Source organism: Lytechinus variegatus, chromosome 11 (assembly GCF_018143015.1).
Source record: "Lytechinus variegatus isolate NC3 chromosome 11, Lvar_3.0, whole genome shotgun sequence".
Lineage (NCBI taxonomy): Eukaryota > Metazoa > Echinodermata > Echinoidea > Temnopleuroida > Toxopneustidae > Lytechinus > Lytechinus variegatus.
In genome coordinates, this window is record NC_054750.1 from 19,032,077 (window position 1) to 19,044,493 (window position 12,417).

Here is a 12,417-nt window from a genome sequence, read left to right on the forward strand (position 1 = left end):
AGAAAAAAGAAGAAGAAAGTAATGACATTTTAATGTTTTGCTTATTTTTCACAAAAGATTTAGGCCTATGTGCACAACTAAGTGCTATCTAAATGAGAAAGTTGATGATGTTCCTCACGATTTCTTTTGTTTTCTATTGTTTTAATTATACAATATTTCATTTTTTTCCGATTTGACAATAATGACCAACTTGACTGAACCACAAAATGTTTAAATAATTGTATTCCACATGTTCAGGAGGAATAGAACTTCGTTTCACATGATAATGAGAAGGAAGTTGAAATATTTCATATTTCACAAAAATACAAAAAAGAAAATAGTGATTGGGCAATTTCATCAGTTCTCTTACAGACCGGGATGTGCATATAAATGTTTTATAAAATTAGGCGAAACTTTAAATTGGCACAACTTTCTTATTTTACACCCGATTTCGATGAAGTTTTAAGTGTTGTGCTTGTTTAAGTTTCCCTTTTATTCAAATTAAATTCTTGTTGGGGTGGACTTGTACTTTATATGGCGAGTGAGCCATACTTGCTATACGTCCCGCAGGCCGCAGCTCGCCGCAGCCTCTTTCTTTCTCGTCGCTTTCTATCATACTGCACCCAATATATCTGGCCGAAGCATTTTCTCGTTATACACACATTCTTATGCGTACCATGTATCATTCTCATGCCACCGTCGCTTATCGATTTTACATCATCTGATCTAACAGATTGGAATGCATGTCTGGTAACCACAGGGGGGGGAGTGGTGGTGAAGTGGTACTGACTGTCACCTTGTAAAAAGAGGGTCGTGTGTTCGAATTACGCGGTCTAGCGTCTTTTGGCAAGGCGTTAATGTACACTTTGCACTCTCGATCCAGGTGCATAAATGGGTACCCGGTAGGATTAGAAATTCATAGCTTGTCCAGTATTGTGTGCGCCTCCCGGCGACTGACTGGAATACTCCCCAGGGAGTGGAGATGTGTATACATTGTGTGTGGGAATTACTGGTTGAATCCGATGACCTGGGCTAATATATCTGGAAAGCGCCCAGACAAGTCGTTCCGAGGTATTAGACGAGCGGCTACGGATTATTATTATTATTATTATTATCATTATTATTATAATTGTTAGTGTTGCTGCTGCTGCTGTTGTTGTTGTTGTTGTTGTTATTATTATTATTATAAGGGGGCAACCTCTCCTATGACTTTTCAAGTTGTGAAAAACAAAACAAAAATGAGAGGAAGCAGAAGAAAGGGGGAAGAGCATTAAAAGAGAGGTGTGTGCTGTGGAAATCTACAGCACCCGTAGATTCTATTTGGAAAATACAAGACGTCGCCTTTCCGGTCGTCTTGCCCCACTCCCCTCCTATCAATATAACCTGTCGTTACCTTTAAAGGCCTTGGGTATCCACAGTTGAGTGACGAATGGACATTGATAAAAGAGAGGAAACAACCTTCAATAGAGATACCAGGATATATGCACAATGTCTGCACCTGCACAGGACCAACAGATGAGCGGTAAAAGCATTAAATCTAGGAAGGCGGGCACCACCAGTGGCGTACAATAATATGAACCAAAAGATTTTTAGGGAGGGGCTCGCCGCCCACCCCACTCCCAAAATAAATGATAATGATAATAATATCAATGAAATGAAAAATGAAAAATATGAGCAAAATTAACATAAAATAAAATAAAAACATATTTGATTTACCTTTTTGAAATACCTTATTTTATTTTAGATTTTGACAAATTTATAATTTTTAGAATATAATATTTCATTTTCACCTTTCTTGTCTTTCCCTTTGTCCTTTCTCCTTTTTTTGTTCATGGTTTTTTTTTTTTTGGGGGGGAGGGAGTGCCCTCAAATTACCCCCGTTTCTACATTAGTTGACATCACTATAGTCGATAGGGTTGTAACATATCGCTTGTGTAGCTAAGGTGACAAGATATTTTAAGCTTGCTTTGTAATCCATCAAGTATAGTCAGAATCTCATCGTTCAAATGAGGCCATACACGTCCTACAATATCAAAGTACGGCTATCCGGTTTACACAAAAGGACAAAGTAAAAAACGAGTAGAAAAGGTATAATTGCTGTACAACCTGGGTAACTAAACTGAACACTTAGTATTCTTTAAGATTTCAAACTAACCTTAAAACCTTCAATGTCAACCAATGAAATATTATTATTGAGCATGCTGTTTTGATTATAAAATAAACTTCTAGAAACGAAATTGCTTGATCAATTCATAATGTTGAGGTTGTATAAAAGAATTGTTTACTGCGTAATCAGCCATCCTTATTTTTTCTCTCTCCCCAAAGCCCCCTTTTCAAGGATATGTCTTTCGAGAAGTTAGAAACATCTATAAGCTATAGATTTGAGACGTCATCTTTAAAACGGTAAATTGCCAATTCGTCTACTGCCAGATCATCCATTCCCCACATGGTCTAGCGCCATTCCGTCCATCATCACTTCGTCCAACAACCATTTTGGTCCAATAACTATTTGTTCCTATCACCATTTCTTTTATGACCATTTCGTCTCATAACCAGTTGGTCTAATTTCAATCATTTGGTCTAATTAATTGATATCGATTGATAGAGGTTGGAGAGGTCGGACGTGTTTTACAAGTGCTCTGACATTTTGTGCAATTTTACCGTGTTTCCTGACATTTTGTGAAAACGTTTTATATGGTTGCATCAGAAACTGGATAGTGAATATCAAGGATATACTCATTTTTCATTTGGATTATTTATTTGGATACTATCAAACATTTTTAACTTGAAATTTTGATCATTTTGGAGAAGAAAGTGTCAATAGACTTCTAAAACTAGCATCATTTACGCGTCATTGCCTAGCAACTCATCATTAAACGCATACTGGCTTGGATCGAACGCATCACTGGTATCTCTTTGGTATATCTTGGAACAGTTTTGAATTATAATAACCGCTTTTCGAAAGCTCGGAAAAAACAAATAAGTCAAGCACAAAAAGCATTGTTCAGTTTACGTTCCAAATCAATAAAGTTGAGTTTACCAGTTGATATTGAATTAGAATTGTTTGAAAAATTGGTACTTCCGATTTTGTTATATGGAAGTGAGTTGTGGGGTCTTGAAAGTAATCTTCAAGATGTTGAAATGTTTCAAAGTCGTTATTATAAACGTCTTCTTCATGTGAGTAAATTTACTGCAAATTGCATGACATATGGAGAGGTCGGTAAACACAGTATCAAGAAACTAATTGAGTGCAGAATGTTAAACTTTTGGATTAAAATAATCGAGAGCAAAACATCAAAATTGTCCCATACTGTTTACGATATTCTGAAAATAATGTTTGATCTGAATATATATCAAAACCCGTGGCTAGTAAAAATAAAAAATACATTGGATAAATTAGGCTTGTCTTACCTTTGGTTTGATAATCAGCCAATAAATCCACGGTGGTTCAAAGCAACAATTAAAACACGATTGGACGATATATACTCTCAAAATTGGCATGCTGAAATGTTTTCTAATTCACTGTGCTTAAACTATCGCATTTTCAAAGAAAATTGCAGTTGTGAATTATCTCTTCTAAAATTGCCTTTCAAATACAGAATTACTTTAACAAGATTCCGGTGTGGAAACCACCGTCTGCCAATAACATCTGGTAGATTTGCAAATATTGAGCGATCACAGAGAATATGCACTATATGTAATACATCAAAGCTGGGTGATGAATTTCATTATTTGTTCGAGTGCCCTGCATTTCTTACAGCAAGAAAGAAATATATTGATGGTTCCTATACAAGCCGTCCAAATGCATTGAAAATGTTTAAGCTTTTCAATTCTTCCAAAATGTCAACATTAATAAATTTATCAAAATTTTGTAGCATTATAATGGATAAGTTTAATAAATAAACAAATAAAATATTTATGTTAACATTTTCTATTTGAAAACACGTTCATGTATATATGTAAATAAACAATAATTAGGTAAAGGATAAATTAAATTTTAATTCTCTCTAATTTCTTAAAATAAATTTTTATCAAGTTTTATGCCAAAGTCCAATATAATTATATATATAACCACGTTAAATACACATATCGGTGCCTTTGCATTGCAGTTCCAACTTTTTCAATTCTATAACACGCATTCATTCGTATTTATTTATTATCATTGTTAGTACTGTTTCTTTTAAAAATTCTTGTTATTACAATCATTTGTCTTTTGTTCTTTTCTTTTTTCTCTCTCTCTTCCCCTTTTGTTTTTCCTTCTTTTCCTATTTTGTCTCTCCTCCTTCTCTCACCAATTGATTTAGAGACACATCATTCCTTTTACTTTTACGTCTCTAAAGTAATTTCATGTAGTATTTATTCAATTACTCTGTAACATGTGATTGTATATATTTGTAAATACTTTGTAAATATAATTGAAATGATTTTGAATATGTTATGTTCTATATGATAATATCCCCAATACCCGAATTAGGGTGACATGGGTAAATAAATCATTGTCATTGTCATTGTCATAAATCATTGTCATTGTCATTGTCATTGTCATTGCGCAACCATTCTTTGTGCGCTTAATTCTGATTGTTTCATGTAATTGTGACGTCACGATGTCTGGGAAGAGAAAGTCGTCGAAAAACAACTCTGGTGATAATGAAGAGACGAATGAAAACTATCTTCTATCACTGATCAAGAATGAGCTAGGGAAACTTTCCAATTCCTTGAATGCTAAGTTGACCGTCTTGGAGCAGTCAATCGACAGTATACGAGAGGGACAAAGTAGCATTGTCAACTCGCTGTCGTTCCTCAACGAGAAATTTGAGGAAATGAAGTTGAAGGCCGAGAAGATAGAAAAGGAAAACAGAGAACTGAAGGAACAAAACATCTGTCTTCAGAAGAGATTCAGTGAGTTGACCTTCCAGCTTAACGAACTTGACCAGTACCACAGAAGAGTCAACTTGGAGGTGGCAGGTGTACCAGAACGACAGGGCGAGGTTCCTGAAAGGATCGTACTTAATATCGCGAAACACATCAGCCCTGAGCTTGCAGCATCCGACTTCGATGTGGTTCATCGGCTGGGTTCCAAACGCCAAGCTGATAACAAAGCCCGCCCAATCATCGTGCGATTCACCACAAGACGAGCTCGGAACATCATGTATGATGGGAGAAGGAAGCTGAAGACTCTCTCCACAAAGGATCTTGGATACAACAGCGATGGCAAGATCTACCTCAATGAAAACCTGATCGCTTCCACTAAGGAGCTAATGAAAGATATCAACAAGGCCCGCCGAGATGCCGGATACAAGTTCCTGTGGACCCAGAATGGCCGAATCTATGTAAGGAAGGATGAGAAGTGTCAACCCATCATCATTCATTCCAGAGAGGACTTTTCTAAGCTGTAGAAGGACTATCCATGTTTTTCCATTTTCCAGTATTCTTTTTTATTTCTTATGAAATTCACGTCACAAAACTTTTCGCATCGATCAATATTTGTGTTATTTTCCGTGGTATATTTTGCATTCTTTCACTGCCCTTTCAATAATGTTTCAATACCAGACATTTCATGGAGGTCATTTTACTTATTTTTGTGTGCAAATATTCTTCATCGACCGTTAATAATTGTATCAAATAATCTTTATTTTGTTAACTATTACAACTGCAGTATTTTTCAAACTCGAATTTGGGGTCATGACGGTATCAAATCTAAAATATGCTTTATATGCTCAGCTTACAAAGATTTTGATTTAGAATGGCAATATATTCTATTTCATAATGGTGGATAATATGCGTGATTTCCCATTTTATCATCTGAATAATGATGATTTCTTATTACTAAATCATCCAAGTCAGGATAAAAGCAACACTATCTCAAATCATCATACTCCATTTGATAGATTTTCTACTGATATTCTTACAAATAATTTTGATGAACTTCAAGTTGAATTCGATATTCATGATAAAGCATACAATCTTTCCTCTTCTCCATATTATACAGAAAATTCATTCAAAGACTATGCTAAATTGATTGGAGAAGATGATGTTTTTATTTTGCATTTGAATATAAGAAGCGCTAACCAAAACTTCGAGAAATTACGATTATTATTAGAAAATACACAGTCTCTTGACCAGTAATCACTCTGCAACAAACGATTTCCTTGAATTAATGTTAACTTCTACTTTTTTGCCGATTATTTCTAGACCAACCGTATTACTGATCATTCTGCTACGCTTATAGATAATATATTTTGTAACTCTCACCCTCTTCCGAAAGCTGGCATTGTAACGACAGACATATCCGATCATTTTCTTATTTTTACCCATATCCAAACAATGCAATCACTCGCAAAAATGGAAAAGAAATATAGGATCTGTCGCAACTTTAGTGACAAAAATATTGAACGCCTCCAAGAAGATTTAAGCTCTGTTGATTGGTCTGACGTTTATAACTCGAAAGAGAATGTCGATGACTCATTTGACATATTTTTGAAATATTTCAATGATTGCTTAGATTCTTGTGTTCCTTTAAAGAAATATCGAAATTACGACTATAAACGTGTTCCAAAACTACCATGGGTTTCAAAAATGATATTAAGGTCTATCAATCGGAAAAATAATCTGTATGTTTCTTATATATCAAATCCAAATGATGTTTCACGGAATAGATACACGTCTTATAAAAATACCTTAACAACTACTCTCCGAATAGCAAAAAAGAGGTTTTATTCAGAAAAATTACAATCATATAAAAACGACCTTAAAAATACATGGAAAACAATAAATGGGGCTCTAAACAAAATTAACAAATCTAGTGCTGTTAATAAATTATGTGTAGATGGAAATATGGTTGAAGATACTCATTCTATAGCAAATGAATTTAATTCATATTTCTCTCAAATTGGACCAAAATTAGCTGGAAATATTATCCCTGTAGAAAATTCGTTTAAGGACTTTTTGGACAAACAAAATGATAATTCAATATTTCTTACTCCAGTTCATAGAGAAGAATTACTTGAGATTGTATTTAATTTGAAAGCAGGAAAGACACCCGGATATGATGGCATTACAAATAAAGTATTGAAAAACATTATACATTCTCTTGCTGATCCCCTGCTTCATATATTTAATTTATCATTGCAGCTTGGCCAGGTCCCAAAGAAGATGAAAATAGCTAAAGTTATACCCATTTTCAAGAAGGGGGACCAATTAATTACTAGTAATTATCGCCCAATATCTTTGTTAACTTCGTTCTCAAAAATTCTTGAAAGGATCATTTATAAAAGGACAGTTGCTTTCCTTAAGAAATATAGTATTATATGTGATAATCAATTTGGTTTTAGAGAAAAACATAATACAACTCATGCTATATTGACATTAATAAATAAAATATCTACTTCTTTTGATAATTCTGATCATACTGTAGGATTATTCATTGACTTCTCAAAAGCGTTTGACACAATAGATCATGAAATACTGTTATGTAAGCTATCAAATTACGGTATCAGAGGGACAGCTTTACAATGGTTTAGGAGTTATCTTACTGATAGAATTCAGTTTGTTACAGTAAATGAATCAGAATCTCCAACAAGGCCAGTTTCCTGTGGAATTCCACAAGGTAGTATTCTTGGCCCCTTGTTATTTATACTTTATGTTAATGATATGAAAAATTCATCTCATGTTCTTTCATTTATTCTCTTTGCTGATGATTCCAATATTTTCTATACACACCATGATCCACATGTACTTGTGAGCACTATGAATACAGAATTTAAAAAAGTAACAAACTGGATTAAAGCCAACAAATTGTCACTGAATCTGCAAAAAACTAATTATATGCTTTTTAGTCATTCATTGAAACATCTACCGCATCAAATAATTTTAGATAATACTGATATCAAAGAAGTGCAAACAACAAAATTTTTAGGTCTTACTATTGATAACAAGCTTACGTGGAATGCTCATATCAACAATACTTGCAAAACTGTGTCAAGAAATATTGGAGTCATCAATAAGCTTAAATACGTTCTACCAGCACAGGCGCTATCCATGTTGTATTGTGCATTAATTCTACCATATCTTAATTATGGAATTCTGGCATGGGGTAATGCCTCTCAAACGAGACTTAATAAAGTCTTGCTACTTCAGAAAAAAGTACTGAGAATAATATGCAATATGTCCTTTAGAGCTCATACGGATGAATTGTTTCGTCAGAAACGTATCCTTAAAATCAATGACCTGTACCGCTTGCAACTATTCCAATTCATGTATCAGCTAGATAGAAATAGTGTACCTAATGTCCTACAAAAGAAATTTATGAGAAACAATACTTTACATTCATATAATACGAGACAATCAAATGACTATCACTTACCTAAAAGTAAAACAGTATTTTCTAGCAAAACTGTATTTTTCACAGGACCAAAACTCTGGAATTCTCTGGACAGTGAAATGAAAGAGGCAGCTAGTCTTATACGATTTAAATTACTCATCAAAAAATTTCTCCTGAATTCTTATTGATTCAATCTAATATTTGTGAACGTCATACTTATCCACGGTAGTATTGATTATTTTGTAAAGTCAATATTTAATTTTGTATATAGTGTAAATACATTTGTGTTACAGTGTTTATATCTATACAATTTTATAAAATTTTGCTGATTATTTTACTCTATTTGTATCATTTTACCCTTGTATAAAGTTTTTATAGGGGGTCTACATTTTACAAGCTCTGCTTTTTAGTAGGCCCCTCCACTTTTTTAATTTCATTGCTACGTTTCAATCCTGCATATGTTATGCATTTTTTTTCATTGTAAACATGATTACGAAATGTACTTTGATGATTGTGGAATATGAATATATCAATAAATAAATAAAAATAAATAAAATAAATAACTTAGTCCAATCAGACCGAACGATATAAGGACTTATGGACCAACTAGTAATTAGACGATATATGGTGGGTGGACGAAATGACAATTAGACCATGTGGATAGCGGACGAACTGATGGTAGACCAAAATGATAGTAGACGAGTTCGTCATTGGAAAAATTGGTAGTAGACCAATTGAAAATAAACCTTTAATACTATGTCTGAGGTTGAGGATTTGGCAGCTTTTCGTCACTACGGTTTCTCCTTAGCTATAAATGAGGGCCTCTCGGATAATGCTACACTCACACCCGCCAAACCGACTCCAGACCGATCAAAAATATTACGTCATTTCGGATGGCATATAACCGGTCAATTTGGCGTCGCTTTCGTGGATGTGACTGAACACGCTGAAGGAAAATGTGGCAGACTGTCAAAACATTCACAGACACAGCATCTATATAGTATTACCGATATAAAACCCATTCCTCTTACGCATGGGAATATGCTTACCTCATCCTGTGTCCTCATTCTGTGTAACTCTATAGGGTTTTTTCTTAAAGTAATACTCAAACACCCTCGTTGTGTAACATATTTTAACTTTCTCTCTCTCTCTTTCTTTCTTTAGTTCATATCTTCCTATCTTTTTTTCTTTATTTCTTTTTATTTCTTTCATTAATCCTTCCTTTCTACTTGTTATTTTTTCTCTCTTTCTTTTTATTTCTTTCCTTCTTCCTTCCTTTCCACTTGTTTATTTTTTCTTAATTCGTTTATTTTTTTATTCATTTCTTTCTCCTTTTCTTTCTTGATTTTTTCTGCTTTTCTTTTTTCGTTTCTTTCTTTCTTCCTTTCTTTCTTCCTTCCTTTCTTCATTTCTTTCTTTCTTTTTTTTCCTTTTTTCTTTCTTTCTTTCTCCCTTCCTTTCGTTTTTTTTTCTTTATGTTTTTCCTATTTTTACTTTTTTCTTTACTGTTTTTTTTTTCGTTCGTTCTTTCTCTTTTTCTGTTGATTTTTTTGTCATTCTTTTTTTTTTCTAAATCATATTTCTTGCTTCTTCCCTTTTTCTTGAGTTGGTTTTTTTCTACTCTTCCTCCATTATTTCCATCCTTCCCCTCCTCCTCCTCGTTCCCTCTTTATTCTTCATTTTCTTTTTTTCATTTTGTCTTTCCTCTCTCCCCCTTCTTCATCCTTACGTGCCATTTCCCAAATACTTCATTATCAGGCCCCACTTCTAATTTCAATGGACGTGGAATAAAATATTTTTAACTGTGCATCCACGAATAATTACCTTCCACTCCAATATTCGTAAATCTCCTCCCCCCTTTTTTTTTGGGGGGTGTAAATCTTTATTTCTTTCCCTTACTATCGAAAGTAAAAAATAAACATCTTTATTTTCGGCGCGTCAATATTATAAATATTATGATCAGGGGCGGAAATTTCCCATAAAAGGTGGGAGGGGGACAAGGGGCTTGAAAATCTGACAAGCAAAAAAAATAACAAAAAAGGTTATCACCCGAAATTTAATGTCATTTCGACGAATATAAATTTGACAAGCAAAAAAAAAGGTTATTATCCCAAAAGTCCCAAAAGTAAGGTCATTTCGTCCTAAAATACATGTTTTATCTCGATTTTGAATGATGTATTTTTACCATCATAAAATACCAAAAATAGTAGGAGGGACATTTGATATTGTGCCCCCTACTATTTTGAGTATGGGGGACACCTCCCCCCTCCCCTGTCCCCCCTGGGATTTCCGCCCTCCTCCTAAAGTTTTGGGTGTTGTGACGGGAGTATAGAGCCAAAACAAACTCCTTGCATTGTCTGTGCATTGGATATTTAATAATGCAGTGAATTCCACTCGTCACAGATGTGCCCCCAGCGAAGGTTATTAAGGTTCGCAATTTGCTCTACATCTATTTTGAGATTTTCGCATTAGTGTTTAACCAGAGTGACGCACAGAACACAGAATGGCGTAAGGTGCTGGGAAATTGTCGGGGGTATTCTGTTTCAGTTGTATAAACAATCATTTTAGAACCTCTTTTTCCATGTTCTCTTTATGTGTATGTCTCTTCCTTTATGTTTGTATGTCTGTATGTGTGTCTCATTCTCTGTTTCTCACTCTCATTCTCTCACATTATTTTTTTCTGGATTCTAATCACGCCGGCGCGCTCTTACATGTGTGATGGAGGGGGGTTGGGTGAGGCTGAAGTCCCAAATCATATACTATTGTCATCATCATGATCTTCATTAAATTTCTGGCAGAATTAACATATACGCATTTTATATTCTTTATTAGAACTAAGCTAGGGATTTTTTTTCTCTTTTACAAAATAACCTTTTAGTCTTTTCGCTAGTTTGCCGCATTCACTCGCCGTCTTTGGGGTCATGTAAAAAAATATTGCGCCTGTTATTTTTCATTAAAAACTCTTTATGTGCTTCGCTCTCCTCTGCTCACCCGAGCTCTCTCTTTCTCTCTCTTCTATGTCTCATTGAGTCCTTTCAAACTAATATCCATTTACGTCAGAGATGAAATGGAGTAAATGGCTTTCAAATTAATATTTGAAGAAAACAACGAGTGAGCTTGGTAATATACAGCGAGTACATCACTTTGTTTATTCTTCGGTCCATGTAGAGGTATTATATGAAAAGTATATATATATATTGTTGTTTTTTTTTCATTCATAAACAGTAAATTTTTGGGTTGTAATTTCATAAGAAGTAAAAGAAAAAGGTTCTTACGTTCAGACCATAGGCTAAGGTTATATTCTTAACCCAGGACGAATAAGATTCGTGCCAAAATGCCAAGAGAGCTCAAATACAGTTCCCATGCTTCTTGAAAGATGTTATGGATCATATTCTTTGGAAATGTTACCTTGAGTAAATTAAACACCTATATTTCCAAGTTTTCCCACACCCATCATCCGCTCTCGTTCTGTTTAACGTCAATTAGATCATTCATATGAATAAAATTAATTGAAAAAAAAACTATAAAAAAGTTGATAGTTAAAATGAAAATGAGTGCAATGCAATGACAAGAAACATACAAAAAAGTACGAAAGGGCAACAAGGAATGAAGTACTAGATAACAAACACCCTTCTTATTAAATAAATATCAAATTACTTGAAAGATATTTTGAATAACAGCAAAAAATATATATCAATTTTAATTTGCTATATCCGTCACATTAGTCAAATTATAATCCATTAGTACAACCGTGAGGTAGACAGGTAGATTGGATGTCTCAAGTCAATTATAGATTTGAATTCCTGGCGGGCTCCTGTGATGGATCCGTGTACGTCTTCGCCAAGCAAATATACAGCATTGTGACGTCATGAGACCGTACATGGGATATAAAGTATTATATGTACTGGTAGTATAGTCTAGACTGTACAGACGTAGACGGATTATGATAAGTGTAATTAAGAAGGTTATTTATACAGTTGAGGGTATCACTTTGGTTATGAATATTAAAAAATAAGAACGAAGACGATAGATACTACAGAATAGCATCAATCTATTTTCGGAGCATAGGGTACAATCATTCCATTTTAAATAAAAATGCTATACGTCTCACTTTTCAT

General features: G+C 34.1%; 1 protein-coding gene across 1 annotated transcript; it reads left to right on the plus strand.

Annotated features, from left to right (window-relative positions):
• The first annotated feature begins 2,582 nt into the window (after window positions 1-2,582).
• On the plus strand, window positions 2,583-6,085 carry LOC121424526. The gene is made up of 2 exons (XM_041620240.1): window positions 2,583-2,898; window positions 4,528-6,085. Exon 2 carries the CDS (start codon window positions 4,584-4,586, stop codon window positions 5,373-5,375), a length of 792 nt encoding a protein of 263 aa, XP_041476174.1. The 5' UTR covers window positions 2,583-2,898; window positions 4,528-4,583; the 3' UTR covers window positions 5,376-6,085.
• The last annotated feature ends 6,332 nt before the right edge of the window (window positions 6,086-12,417 follow it).